Here is a 15,693-nt window from a genome sequence, read left to right as displayed (position 1 = left end):
CAATCACAAGTCTTGGAATATGTGAAATATATTTGGAATATGGAATTTCCATATATATGATAGATGTAGAATTCGTTTTCTATATGAGAAATGTACAAATAAACATCTTATTTTTGAGCAAGGAATCCTCATATAAATGATTAACAATACATAAGAATTACTATAATTATATTAAAACTGACAAAGTCTTCTTTTTTTTTTTCGTGTTTTTTTAGTTGACATAGATTAAAGTAATCTAATAAAATGAGTATGATGCGTCAAGAATGGTCGGGATAGCTCAGCTGGTAGAGCAGAGGACTGAAAATCCTCGTGTCACCAGTTCAAATCTGGTTCCTGGCACATAATTTGTTTGTATGAGTATCTATTCCCAATATTCATTTGAATAAATATAAATTTTGGGAATAGATACATATTTCTTTTTTTATTAGTGGTTTATATCATGCTATATCTTGCTGCAAGAAAGAAGATGAATACTTTTTCAAGAATATTCAAATTGTTAGATTAGTTGGTTGAAAGACCAAAAAGTCTAATCTAGGGAAGTTCCGGGGTTTGAATAGTCTAAATTCATCTCAGATAAATTATAAATGTAATCCGGCTCATTTATTTTTATTTTTCTCATTTACATTTAATGAGCATCTTGTATTTCATAAAAATTAGGTCTTCGGGCTTTATTTGTAAGGTTTCTATTCCGCGGTAATCGAAACCCAAAGATCTATGAACTAGTCCATGTTTGACTAGCCAAGCAGACAAACGACCCTGCATTTTTTTTACTTCTCCTGCCCTTTTTTATTTTTATAAGTTTGGTATAAATATTTCCTATTTTTATTGCGATGAAATTTTTGAAGATTGACTTGCTATTTCTTCTTTTATTTTGTACCAAAGTCTCCTATCTAATTCACCACTTTGTGGGAGGATACTGAACTTTTTTTATTTGAAAAATAATGTTTCAGAGGGTATCTCTGAAGTCAATAGCGGTTGATAGCATAGTCCTTGATCATAGTTGCCCGTAAGTAATCCAATTCCCATATGTGAAATATGAAGATCAGTTGGCAGATGTATTGACCAAAACGATTTCTGGAAGAATGTTTGAAGAAGCAATTAGCAAGTTAGGCATGATTGACATCCATGCACCAACTTGAGGGAGAGTGTTGAATTGAAATTTGAATTCAAACTTTGAATTCAAATCTGTTCTCAATTAATCTTTCTGTTATACGTTTTTGCAATAAAGTTGTAATTTAATCTTTCCGTTATATGTTGTAAATTCAAAGTTAGAATAGACGTTAGTGGGATATTTACAAATTCAAAATGTTTACAGCAATTTATTGCTAGGTATATATGCATATAGAGATCTCAATCGTAGAAAAAGAATGAAAGAAACTATTATATCAGTTTATGTGTATTTACTTTTTGACAATTAGCAAGATACATTAAAGCCCCTATTGCACTTAGATAAGGTACTTCAGGATCATTGACTTCTTCATCAATTTTTTTAGAATGGAAAGAATCTTTTGTAATGTTAAGAGATCGATTGACCATTGTTAAACTCAATGTATAAGCTTTGTCTATGCAATAATAAGCATTTATCTAAGTATTGGCATTTTAAATTAAGTTAATAATAAATTTTTTATAATTATATATTTATTATTTAATTTTAAAATTAAAATTTCACTTAATGATATATAATCGATGATGTATTTTATCACTACTTGAAACTAAATATCAAAACAAGAATGGTATGAACACAATGTTATGTGGCACTTTAATATTATATAATAATTGTTTTAAATTTTGACCAATTTTAAACTATACATCATTATTTTGAAATTACATACAAAATGGGATAGCTTGATAGAAAAGCGTGATCTTACTTTTTACCAATATATAGGAAAAATAGTAAATAACATAATTGTTTTTTGTCAAATTTTTTTAATAGAATAGATTATTTATTAGTGTCTACTGTTTAGATAGAGAAAATTTCTTATAAGGTAATGTCTTTAAAGTAAATAAATAATGACACATTATTTTTGTATTTTGGCGCGTTGAAATTATAATATATTTAAAATTAAAAAAAAAACACTTTTACTTTATCTCTCTAAAAATGAAATCACTTTTAAAAAACTATGTTTTTTTTTTGGGATAAATGAATGGTTTTATGAATTTTAATTAAATTCTATAAATTTCTTTAAGTGGATAGCATTACTTAAAAGTAAAGTTAAAATGATGATTATATGAAAAGGAAAGTAGAAAAATATCATTGTCGGAATACAATTATATGCAAGTGGGGCAGGAAGAAGGATATTAGGGACAACAATCCACGTTATTGGCAAAAAAATTATCGGAATGTCATGCTCTAATTTTTTTTTTAAATATCACGTCACCTAACTCGCTACAACACCTAGCAAATTAGGTCTGGATACATGACAGTCAGTTTGAGGCCACCTAAATCGCTGGACAGTCCAACATTTATTCCAGTCAACGTATCAGACTGCACAGTTTGGAACTGCACTCCACCTGGCATAAACCGTGGCCAGCATGGCGCGTTACTGACATGTGGCACATTTCCACACCAAACATGCATTACGTGGCTGGGCGGTTGCCACATAATACGTTGTGTCGTGTGGCAACTTTGACACGTAATGCGCCATACAACTTAGCGTTTTGTGCCAAGTGGACTGCAATATCAGATTGGGCATTCTGATACGTTAATTGGGATAAATGCTGAATTGTCGAGCACTTTAGGTGACCTCTAATTGGCTATCATGTATCCAAATCTAACTCGCTAGGTGTTGTAGCGAGTTAAGTGACGCGATATATTAAATTTTTTCTCACCGTGGCATTCCATGTAATGAACCTTGAGATACACCACTCCAAAAGCTAGCTCAAAGGGTAGGAGTGCCCAAGGCCTTATAAAGGCCACATTAGTTGCCCACATAATCAATGTGAGACTATATATCTCAACACGCCCCTCTCACGCAAGAGCCCTTTAGGCTAGAAGCGTGGAAATTGCACAGACCCATTTTTTGGTTTACCTTTTTGTACTTTTTTTTTTTAATTTTAATTTCACTTTTTAAAGCGGGAGACAGTGAGACTCTGATACCATGTAAAGAACCTTGAGATACACCACCCCAAAAGCTAGCTCAAAGGGTGAGAGTGTCCAAAGCCTTATAAAGGCCACATTAGTTGCCTACATAATCAATATGGGACTATGTATCTCAACATTCCAATAGTTTGTTGCCAATAACGAGGCCAAAGGGTCGTTGTCTGAGGATATTATGCCCATGTCGTGATCCTAAATAAATCACGAGGAAAGCGTGCGTATTATTTGATATGATTCATTTAACAAAAGCAGTTATTGCGCGTATCATTTGGCATTATTTAATAAAGTTTTTCCCCTTTCTATTTTAAATTTTATAAAAAAATTTGTATATAAAAGAAAATAAATTCAAAATTATTTTATTACCCTTTAACGAGATAGAATTGTTGTAAGAAGGCGAGCAAGTAGCCATAGCTTTGTTAATTTTCCGATTTGTAGAAGTAAAATGTAAAATCAATGTATAAAATCAAACTTATTTGGTGTACTGTATTTTATCTTATTGTTTTAAATATTTATTATTTATAATTTTTTCAAAATCACTTTAGTGAAAAGTATAAATAGAATATTTTGGGAAAAATAACAACACGTAGCTTCTATGTTTTCCTTCTATAAAGTGCACCCACCATGCACAACCAATGAGTGAGTGATTTAGTGACGCAACCAGGAAAAACACACACAACTAAAACTCTTCAAAACAGAGAGAAAGAAAATGGCCTCTTCAATTTGCAACAAGGCTTTCGCCTCCTTCGAATGCCGTTCCGATTCCGATTTCTTCGAGAACCTTCGCCACCGCCACTCCACAAACACCATCGCAACGGTGCCGTTTCACCACCTCTCTTCATCTCCTCGAAACTTCCAGCGCCAGCTCAGCACCAAGTCACGCCGCAACTGCAGTAACATTGGCGTCGCACAAATCGTCGCCAACAGTAACAACAACTCCGCCGCTGCCGCCGCAGCACCTCCGTCTCCACCGCCGACGACGACGGACACCGGGGCGGGGTTGAATCAAACTATAAAGCCTAAGGAATCCGTTATCGATCGTTATTCGTTTTTGAAATGCGATGGAAGCAAAACCATTCATGCTGGTACTTAGTTTTTCTTGTTTCTATCATTAATTTTGGGATGTATTTCAAGACTCTTTTTAATTATTCATGAGGGTGTTTGAAATGTGTTTTGAAAAATAATTTTTTAATTTTTAAACCAAAAAATAATAAAATTCCACTGAAATGGTTTGTTTTGTTAAAAAAAGTTTTAAAGAACATATTTAGTTTTGATTTTTAACATTTAAAATAAAAAAATATAGAAAACATTTTTTTTATTAACAAATCTACAAATTTTGTTTAAGAAAAACAAATCAAAATTATACATTTTTTTTTATAAAAACAAAATGGCTCTGTATTTTCATCTATGCAACTTATTTTTAATAATGTGATCTTTAAGAAAATGTTATTAATGATATTTTGGCAAAAGTATATATTTCTAAGACTTTTGGGCAAAAGAATTGCCCAGTTAAAAAATAAAATAACATCGTTTCACATAGATAAAACGTGTCAATCGATGGCATGTGCTGCAGCTCATGACGTTGGTTAGGAAAGAACTCAGGAACTTCTGAGTTTAAATGGTCTTGTGATTGTGAAATTATTGTGGAAACTTCAAATTATGTTTCTGTGAGATAAAATATGCCAAATGAAGTATTATTGGGTAGATCTCAAAAAATTATGTAAACAAATAAAATAAAATAATTTTGATATCCGAATCAAAAATTATGGTCTTCTAAAGCTTTACGGTAACCAAAGTGCTTATGTGGTGCTGACATGTCATCATTCCCTTCAGGATCATTGATGGGGGACTAATTTCGTCAATATCAGTGACGTATTTGACTGCATTAATTTAAAAAAACTTATCCAATTAAATCTAACTAGACAATTCTTTTATCCAAAAATCCTAGAAGGGTGCTTTAGACAAGATATTTTTTTACTTAAATATATAAATTAATGCAAATAAAAAAGATTTGAAGCCGATCAATCGTTAATTTGTATATTTATAAGAAAATTTTGGAGGCTAAAATAAAATTATTATTTTAGGATCAAATTTTATATTTATTTAAAGAAACATTTTATGGGTTTTTATTTTTCTATAATTAATCTTGGTCAATAACGTCTATTTTTGTGTAATCCTTTTGCATATGACTTTTTAAATATGAAAATGTTTTATGTTGTTTTTTATTTCTAAATAATTTTTCCTATATAAATAAAAGGTTTGCTTTTTCTGCAGTTACTGCAGATAAGTTAGCTGCAGTAAGTCCAATGTGACGTCGTTTTGGGACAGAAATCATAGTATTTTTATAATTTTAATTTATTTCAAGGTTATTATAGTCTTTATAATTATAATTTTTTATATTTCAATCCCAAAACGATGTCGTTTTGAGAGTAATGCAGATAACATATTTGCAGTAACTGTAGAAATATTTTTCTAATAAATAAAAGGTTCAATGTTTGTTTTTTTAAAAACATAGAGTTGTGTCATTTTAAGTGAGAGAATGACACAAACAATAAAAATTAAGGAGGGGGGAAGTGGATAATTTTTTTTTTAAATTTTAAATAAAAAATATTAGATTGTGTCTTTCTCTCACTTAAAATGACACAACATTTTTCCCATAAATTAATACAAGTTACGTTAAGCCAAAGACATTTTATTTCGTGTTAGTTAAATATTTCTTTTATCTTTATCATGTTTTAATGTAGCTATGATGTATGTTATGTTGTAATGCTCTCAGACTAACAGAGTTATTTTAAAGTATAAGGACTAAATTTAAATAATTGTCAAGGAATGTGTATAAAAATATAATGTTTTTAAATCATTAGGTGTGAACTAGTGGTGAGGGACTATATAATTTGTGCGAAATTAAAGGTTTGACACTAAATACCATATCCAAATATATATATATATATATATATATATATATATATATATATATATATATATATATATTATATATATATATATATATATATATATATATATATATATATATATATATATATATATATATGTGTCTTATTTTTAATCTTACGTTTAAATTTGACTATTTGTGTGCGCGCGCGCGCGCGCGCGCGCGCGCGCGCGCGCGCGCGCGCGCGCGCGCGCGCGCGCGCGCGCGCGCGCGCGCGCGCGCGCGCGCGCGCGCGCGCGCGCGCGCGCGCGCGCGCGCGCGCGCGCGCGCGCGCGCGCGCGCGCGCGCGCGCGCGCGCGCGCGCGCGCGCGCGCGCGCGCGCGCGCGCGCGCGCGCGCGCGCGCGCGCGCGCGCGCGCGCGCGCGCGCGCGCGCGCGCGCGCGCGCGCGCGCGCGCGCGCGCGCGCGCGCGCGCGCGCGCGCGCGCGCGCGCGCGCGCGCGCGCGCGCGCGCGCGCGCGCGCGCGCGCGCGCGCGCGCGCGCGCGCGCGCGCGCGCGCGCGCGCGCGCGCGCGCGCGCGCAAACAGATGAAGTAATGATAGTAACAAAATAGTGAGTGACGACCAAATTAAAAATAGATCTATGAATAGAGACTAATTGGAAATTTTATGTAGGATTAAGTTAAAAAAAATGTTTTGTTGAAAGATAAAAAATATATTTTAATCTTTCATGTTTAGATGGAATATCAAAATATATTTTAAATTTTTTTTTATATAACCTGGTGGGTATTCTCATTCAACATCATCCAGTTACCTTGTCCTTAAGGTATGACTCGAAGGCTACCCCTCATTGAAACAAGAGGGACCAAGATTTTTAAGAATTTGCTTGAGACATGGTTTGAATCCCTGATCCAAACAAACCTTGGCTACCGCTCAGTTGCCAACTATGCTACCCACATTGGTTATAAAATACTTTTGTAGTTGCCAAATGAGTAACTCATTCAAACAAAATATTTTTTTTTATCAAAATAATCGCATCCAAACGAGACTTTTGTAGTAGATGGATTAATAAATTTCTTTTAGTGGCAAATCCTTGGTAATTATGCGAATTAAATTGGCTGTCATTGTTAACTAAGTTTTTAACTATGCAGCCGAGAGATTAGGGAGGGGCACTGTAACTGATGCAATTACTACCCCTATAGTGAATACTACTGCCTACTTCTTCAAAAAGACCTCTGATCTGATTGATTACAAGGTACTCTTCTCTTGGAGCATTTTATTAAAATTTATTCATCAAATGCATGAAATTCAGAAATTGTCATGAGAAGGAATAAGTGGGAAAAAATGTGAAAATTGCTAAAAGACACAAATATGACATGGGCTATAGGTGTTGTAAATGATAGCTAGGGTCAATACAAATAATGCATATTTCTTTAATCATCTTTATTTTTTTTATTTTTTTCCAAGGAGAAACGCCAATTTAGTTTTGAATATGGGAGATATGGAAACCCAACGACAGTGGTTTTAGAAGAGAAGATGAGGTTTGTGTTTGATTTCATTCTCTTTACATTCTTAAATGTTCTTCTATATACGTTTCATTAAATGTGTAGCACATAAGTTATAGTGTTAAAATTATAATTCAAGTGCTAGACAGTGATATAATTCACATAGCTGATGTGGTGTACATATTCATGTCGGGAACTCGGTTCCCTCAGATCGGCTCAGGGGCCTTTGCAGAAGTCAGTCAATGAGATCCTCGATCTCAGATCTCGGCAATACCTCGGCCTGAATTTCACCAGGTCGGGCAGCGCAGCGGAAAAATCAAAACGTAAACACGAGAGAGAGAAAGAAGGAGAGAGAGAACACAAACAATTTTTAACGTGGGAAAACATTATCCAATGAAGAAGTAAAAACCCACGGGACCTAGTCCATATCGAAAATCCACTATGAAAATAATGGTTACAAATATCAAGATTCACCAATATGGTGGTTAACTCAACCTCTCCAACAATGGTGATAATCAAACCTCCCTAGAGATGTTTCACTCAAACTCTCTCTAGAGATCTCTCAAATACAAAGCATAGAGCTTTGCTCAAACAATTTTCTCTCAAATTTCTAATCTCTCAAATCTGTTCTCTCAATCTGACCTAGCCTCCACCATCAACTAATGAATATATAGAGGATGTGGAATTTTAGGGTTTAAGGTTTAGGGTTTTTGGGAAACCCCTCGATGGGCTTGGGCTTAGCATTGAAGAAGGAAGCCCAACAAATCTCCCCCTCCGACTTCAATGCGTCAGCTTCAACATCAACCCGACTCCTTCACAGCAGTCTTCAAATTTTCTTGTTGGAATCGGCTTTATCATCATGTCGGACCAATTTTGGTCAGTGTGCACGTTGACGAGTTCGAGCTCTCCACCTTCCACCACATCCTGGATCCAGTGATACCTCACATCAATATGCTTAGTGCGAGAGTGATAGGTCGAATTCTTCGCAAGATGGATTGCGCTTTGATTGTCACAACCTAGCTCGTACTTGTCTTGAAAATGGCCGAGTTCCATGAGAAACTTCTTCATCCACAGCATCTCTTTGCTTGCCTCAGTAGCGGCAATGTACTCAGCCTCAGTTGTTGATAGTGCAACACATTTCTGAAGTCTTGATTGCCAAGAGACAGCTCCTTCGACAAATCTCATCATGTATCCATTCGTCGACTTTCTCGAGTCGGAATCTCCCCCTAAATCAGAATCTGAGTATCCTTGCAACTCGACTTTTCCTTCTCCAAATCGGAGGCATATGTTGGTCGTACCTCGAAGGTACTTGAAGATCCACTTCACTGCTTCCCAGTGCTCTTTGTCGGGGTTTGACAAATACCGGCTTACCATTCCAATAGCATACGCTAAGTCGGGTCTAGTGCAAACCATTGCATACATCAAGCTTCCAACAACGGATTGGTAAAGGACCTTCGTCATCTCATCTTTGTCTTCATCAGATCTCGGACATTGCTTCTGGTTCAGTTTTATGTGTCTGGCAAGGGGGGTGCTCACTGTTTTGGCTTTGTCCATGCTGAATCTCTTTAGAATCTTCTCAATATATTTCTCTTGACTCAGTCACAATAACTTCTTCTGTCTATCTCGGATAATCTTGATTCTGAGTATCTGCTTTGCAAGGCCGAGGTCCTTCATTGCGAAGGACGAGCTCAACGTTTTTTTAAGGGCAGCTATCCTCGATTTTTCTTTCCCTACAATAAGAATGTCGTCAACATATAACAATAAGATCAAAAAATCTCCGGCCTCATACCTCTTCACAAATACGCAGTGGTCGGTTTCTGTCTTCTCAAACTTATGATCAGTCATGAATGATTCAAATTTCTTGTACCACTGCCGAGGTGTTTGCTTCAAGCCATAGAGGCTCTTCTTTAATCGACATACCAAGTCTTCTTGGTCTGGAGCTCGAAACCCCTCAGGTTACTCCATATATATATCTTCTTCTAAGTCACCGTGAAGGAATGCCATCTTCACATCCATTTGTTCTACCTCGAGGTCCATCGAAGCTGCCATGGCTAACACGGTTCGGACTGAGGTCATTTTCACCACAGGAGAAAAAATCTCCTCAAAGTCTACTCCTTTATTCTGATTGCAGCCTTTCACTACAATCCGAGCTTTGTATCTCGGCTTTTTCCCGTTCTCTTCATTCTTAATCTTGTAGACCCATTTATTTTTCAAAGCTCGTCTTCCTTTAGGCAACTCGGTCAGCTCATAAGTCTGATTCTCGTGCAGAGACTTCATCTCGTCTTGCATTGCCTTTTTCCATTCTTCTTTCTTTGAGCTCGTTACAACCTCATCATAACTCTGAGGCTCACCGTCTTCAGCAACAATGATGTATTTATCAGATGGGTATCTTGTAGAGGGTCTTCTTTCTCGAGTTGGATATCTCGGCTGTTCTTCAGCTTGAGAACCCGGTTCATCATTCTCATCCCGGATCTCATCATCAACTCGGACCTTAGTGTCTTGGTCATCTTCAGCTTGTTGCTGGTCATCAATTCCTTCATTCTCTTGATTTTCTCCCCCTACTTCAGCTTAGACAGGAGGATTGGGTTCTTCGCATCTGACAGTAACTCAAACTTTGGGCTTCGAGATGTCATGAATGTTCTCATCGTCATGAAAGATCACATATCAGCTTCTCACTATCTTCTTATTGATTGGATCCCAAAGTCGGAACCCGAACTCACATCTTGGCGAACCAAGATAGATGCATTCTTTTGTCTTCTCATCAAGTTTTGCCCTTTCATCTTTAGGGATATGCATGAAAGCTCGGCATCCAAACACTTTCAATTGATTATAGGCCGCTTTCCGACCTATCCAGACTTCTTCTAGAATTTCTCCTTCAAGTGGCCGTGATGGTGAGAGGTTGATCATGTCAACAGTTGTTTTGACGGCTTCTCCCCAGAATGATTTCGGCAATCCGGCATTAGACAACATATTTCGGACCTTCTCTTCAATAGTTATATTCATCTTCTCAGCAAGTCCATTCAACTGTGGAGTCTTGGGGGGTGTCTTCTCAAGTCGGATCCCTGTCGCTCTGCAATATGCATCAAAAGGGCCGCAATACTCACCACCATTATCAGATCGGACCACCTTCAATTTCTTGCCAGTCTCTCTTTCAACCATTGCATGGAATTCTTTAAAGGATTGGAGTACCTGGTCTTTAGACTTCAACAAATATACCCACACTTTGCGGGAATGGTCATCAATAAATGAAACAAAGTACTGAGCTCCTCCAAGGGATCTTTTCGACATGGAGCAGACATCAGTATGGATGAGGTCAAGAATATACCTGTGTCGTCTGGGTTGATCCGATCTCACAAAAGAAACCCGGTGCTGCTTTCCAGCTAGACGATGCGTGCAACTCTCCAACACTTGGCCTTTCAACCCGGTCAGTAGTCCTTTCTTGTGTAGGATTTGGAGCTCTTTCACGCTCATGTGGCCGAGGCGCTTGTGCCATAGCTCAAAGCTAGGTTCATCTCAGACAGAATTGGCTTTTCCGCCATTGATCTTTCCTTGCATCACGTACAAGGAGCCTTCCTTCTTACCTCGGGCCACGACCAAGTTTCCCTTGGCCAGCTTCCATCTAACACTACCGAAGTAGTTTACTAACCCGACATCATCAAGTTTGCCTACTGAGATTAGGTTCAATCGCATGTCAGGAACATGCCTTACATCTTTCAACACAAGTCGGCATCCGACATCCGTGGTCAGAGTTACATCACCGACACCAACAATCTTGCTGGTCACTTAATTTCCCATCTTCACGACTCCAAAATCACCACCTCGGTAAGAGGAGAAAAAACCTTTGTGTGGAGTAACGTGGAAGGAGGCACCAGAGTCAACAATCCAGGTGCAGTCATCATATGCAACATTCAAATAATTATCCTCACCAAGGAGGAATATCTCGGCATCCGGGTTGGCAGCCACCGCAGTGGTGCTCTTGTCTTCCCTCTTCTTGGGAATAATCTGATCCGGCTTCACAGAGCCGTTCTTCTCATCATTTTGCAGGGTCCAGCAGTCTGGCTTCTTATGACCTGTCTTTCCACAGTAAAAGCACTTCAACTCATATTTCGGCTTTGACCGACCTCTGGACTTTCCTCTTCTGTCACGATCTCGACCCCGGCTTTTGCTTCTACCCCGAGAGTCGAATTTCCCTTTGTTTTCAGCAACGCCGGCCTCAGATGTGCTCGAAACACCTCGTTCTCTTCTCCTGACTTCTTCGCTCAGAAGGCTGTCTGTCATGACATCCATCTTCAACTTTCCTTCTGGAGCTGAATTACTCAAAGTCACCACTAGAGTATCCCAGCTTTCTGGCAGCGAGCTCAACAACAGCAAAGCCTGCATCTCATCATCAAGTTTCATCTCAGCTTTTGACAGCTGATTCACAGTACCTTTATAGGTGTTGAGGTGTTCAATCATGCTCATGTCGTCCTTGTATTCAAGCTTCACTAGTCGGCGAACCAGGTATGCTTTATTCCTGGGAGTCTTCTTCTGAATCAAGGACTCCAGCTTCGTCCACAACTCATACGCGTTCGTGAACTCGGACACGTGCTCAAAGAGGCTTTTATCAATATATTTCCTGATCGTGGCTACTGCCTTCCGACTCAGGATCTCCCACTCCTTATCAGTTTTGCCTGCCGGTCTCTCATCAAGGATAATGGACTCATGTAAATCTTTGCAGTAGAGATGATCTTCCATCATCGGTCTCCAATAAGTGAAATTATCAACGGTCAACTTGAACATGTCTCCATCATTGGTTATGCCACTGGTCTCCATCTCGTCTTCCTCAGAACCCGTCGAACTCGGGCTCTGATACCACTGTTGGGAACTCGGTTCCCTCAGATAGGCTCAGGGGCCTTTGCGGAAGTCAGTCAATGAGATCCTCGATCTCAGATCTCGGCAATACCTCGGCCTGAATTTCACCAGGTCGGACATCGCATCGGAAAAATCAAAACGTAAACACGGGAGAGAGAAAGAAGGAGAGAAAGAGAACACAAGCAATGTTTAACGTGAGAAAATCTTCTCCAATGAAAAAGTAAAAATCCACGGGACCTAGTCCAGATCAAAAATTCACTATGACAATAATGGTTACAAATATCAAGATTAACCAATGTGGTGGTTAACTCAACCTCTCCAACAATGATGATAATCAAACCTCCCTAGAGATGTTTCACTCAAACTCTCTCTAGAGATCTCTAAAATACAAAGCATAAAGCTTTGCTCAAACAATTTTCTCTCAAATTTTTAATCTCTCAAATTTGCTCTCTCAATCTGACTTAGCCTCCACCCTCAACTAATGAATATATAGAGGAGGTGGAATTTTAGGAATTAAGGTTTAGGGTTTTTGGGAAAGCCCTCGATGGGATTGGGCTTAGTATTGAAGGAGGAAGCCCAACAATTCAACGGGACAGAACAAGAGAAAGAGATTTTTATTGCTAACACTTAAGAATTTCCCTACATGATTGTTATGATCATGGATACTTAAAGAGTCTTTTCTGAAGCAGTGTACTAGAGGGTGCTGAATCAACTTTGTTCATGGCATCTGGGATGTGTACTAGCACGGTTATGTTCATGGCACTGGTTCCAGCTGGTGGACATATTGTGACCACCACAGATTGCTATAGCAGAACCAGAATATTCATTGGGAACGTGCTTCCAAAGATGGGAATCACGGTATATATGATTTACTTTGGTTGTTTATAGTATTTTGTTTTATCTGAAACTGCTACTTTTGTTGTTATGTTTCTTCAGGTGACTAAGATTTCTTGAACTTACTTAAAGAGTGCATTTAAATTTAGATTAGCTTGTTTTAATTTGTTTAAGAGCGGCTAATGGTTATAAACTCATTAAAATTTTCACTTTGCTGAATAGGCCACTATAATTGATCCTGCTGATGTTGATTCCTTGGAACGTGCATTGGAACAGAACAATGTCAGTGGTGGAGAGAGTAATTTGTTTCTTTTTGTGAAGTTTCTCTTTTGATATCTTTGGAAATAATGAATAGTATTGAGTTCATATGATATGGTATATTATATACATGTGTGCAGGTTTCATTATTCTTCACTGAGACTCCTACCAATCCATTTCAAAGATGTGTTGACATTAAACTTGTTTCAGAGCTTTGTCACAAAAAAGGAGCTTTGGTGTGCATTGATGGTACATTTGCCACACCTATAAACCAAAAGGCCCTTGCCCTTGGAGCTGATCTTGTTGTGAACTCTGCAACAAAATACATTGCTGGACATCATGATGTAAGTTTGTGTGACCAACGGTGGAGTTGTGTTACGAAAAAAAAATAAAAATGTTTAGAAACATTAAAATGTTTGTGCAATTGAAGTTGGTTTTGTATTGGATGGTTGGATTGTATATATTTTTCACTTGTTAAATCAAAATTCATGAAAAGAATCACTTGTTAAGCACTTGTTTGCCAAAATATTCAATCTACATTTCAATCATTCATAGCTAAGCTTTAAGGAACCTTTTTTTTTTTTACCTATGTTTCAGGTCCTTGCTGGTTGCATAAGTGGTTCAGAGAAGTTGATATCACAAGTGCGTAGTTTGCATTTCATTTTGGGTGGTACACTTAGCCCGGTGAGTCATTTCTACAGAGCTATGCCCTGCCTTTGTTGATATATGTAAGCTAAGTCTTTCCATGGAAAGATATACATAAATTGACTTGTTATGCTGACATAATAACAGAATTCAGCATACCTAGTCCTTAGAGGAATGAAAACGCTGCATCTTCGTGTACGGCAACAGAACTCATCAGCAATGAAAGCAGCCAAAATTTTGGAGGCACATCCTAAGGTACCAAGGGAATTGATACATACGATGTCTTGTCTCATCCCCTTACTTGTTTGAAACATTTTGAATGGTACCGTATATATAAGTGGGAAAGCGGTTCCCATGTGACTCAAAGGTCACGTGTTCGAATATGGAAAATATATTATGTAAAAGTAAGACTGTGTATAAGTATTGCTCTCGTCCCACCGTTCGTTAGTTGGGGTGTAATGGGGAGTGTTTTTTATTTTATTGTGTTGTACATTTAAGTGGCATGATGGATAAATGATAGAAGTAACAATATGCTTGTGTGATGGAAACTGGCCTATTCTGAAATTTTGATGTCTTCATGCACTTAATTTTAAATGAAAATTCCTTCTTTGTCTGTTGTGACTTGTGAGCTTGTATATTTATTTGTACTAGTTTTGTTGTTACTTTTTATTTTATTTTTTTCTTGTGAGGGTTTTAAAATGAAAATGTGAGGTTCAACATCTCATGTAAATTGGTTTTAATTGCATGGTGTTATTGGCAGGTGAAGAGCGTCTACTATCCAGGTTTGCCAAGTCATCCTGAGCATGAGCTTGCCAAGAGACAGATGACTGGTTTTGGTGGTGTTCTCTGTTTTGAAGTATGATTTGCTATTCCATTGTGGTTGCTACCAGTTGTCATTTTCATTCTAAGTATGTTGTTGATCTTATTATTTTTGCCAATTCTGATAGTTCTGAATATTGATAATCATGCAGATTGATGGAGATATAATGAAAACCATGGAATTTGTTGATTCGTTGAAAATCCCATATATTGCTCCATCCTTTGGTGGCTGTGAGAGCGTTGTGAATCAGCCTGCTATCATGTCTTATTGGTACTTGGTCAAATTCCTTGTCATATTTATGCATGATTTAACATTAAAAAGACTAAGACGGTATAAATGAAAGGATTTATTAATCTAAAGCTTTAAGGTTTTGAATTGAGACGTGGCATCGAACTAACTTATTGTGATGGATTATATTAATATTTCTGTATTTCAAAACAGGGATCTTCCTCGTTCAGAAAGAGCAAAGTATAAAATTTATGACAACTTGGTTCGCTTCTGCTTTGGACTTGAAGACTATGAAGATTTGGAGGAAGATATCATGCAGGCTCTGGAAGCTCTATAGGCCGTAATCACCTACCTTTGTTTTATTGTTTGTTAAGTCCTTTTTCTTGTTATTGCGTCCGGTGTTAATCAATTGAATTTTTATCATTGAATGTTCTGTTGGGGCTTTAACTTATGATGAATTGCTGAAACCTCCATTTGATGTTTGATCATAAATAAAGGGACGCTGTTGATTAAGTCAATTGTTAATGGGAGTTGATTACATACTTTTCGTGTTTAGATTTTCGTCAA

At 37.5% G+C, this 15,693-nt stretch overlaps 1 protein-coding gene and 1 non-coding gene across 2 annotated transcripts; both read left to right on the top strand.

Moving 5' to 3' along the window:
- The first annotated feature begins 266 nt into the window (after nt 1-266).
- Nucleotides 267-339, top strand: TRNAF-GAA (transfer RNA phenylalanine (anticodon GAA)). Its single transcript has one exon. It is a non-coding gene; the product is annotated as a tRNA-Phe (tRNA).
- Nucleotides 340-3,803: 3,464 nt separating this feature from the next.
- LOC133302543 (cystathionine gamma-synthase 1, chloroplastic-like) lies at nt 3,804-15,463 on the top strand. Its single transcript, XM_061502335.1, has 11 exons — nt 3,804-4,179; nt 7,137-7,240; nt 7,453-7,526; nt 13,031-13,199; nt 13,398-13,457; nt 13,574-13,777; nt 14,031-14,117; nt 14,226-14,333; nt 14,839-14,934; nt 15,050-15,168; nt 15,340-15,463. Exons 1-11 carry the CDS (start codon nt 3,804-3,806, stop codon nt 15,461-15,463), a joined length of 1,521 nt encoding a protein of 506 aa, XP_061358319.1.
- The last annotated feature ends 230 nt before the right edge of the window (nt 15,464-15,693 follow it).

This window comes from Gastrolobium bilobum, unplaced genomic scaffold (assembly GCF_033153095.1).
Source record: "Gastrolobium bilobum isolate Gb01-03AN ecotype WA unplaced genomic scaffold, APGP_CSIRO_Gbil_v1 utg460, whole genome shotgun sequence".
In the NCBI taxonomy this organism is placed as follows: domain Eukaryota; kingdom Viridiplantae; phylum Streptophyta; class Magnoliopsida; order Fabales; family Fabaceae; genus Gastrolobium; species Gastrolobium bilobum.
Note: the sequence above shows the minus strand (reverse complement) of the source record. Positions and strands in the feature narration are given on the sequence as shown.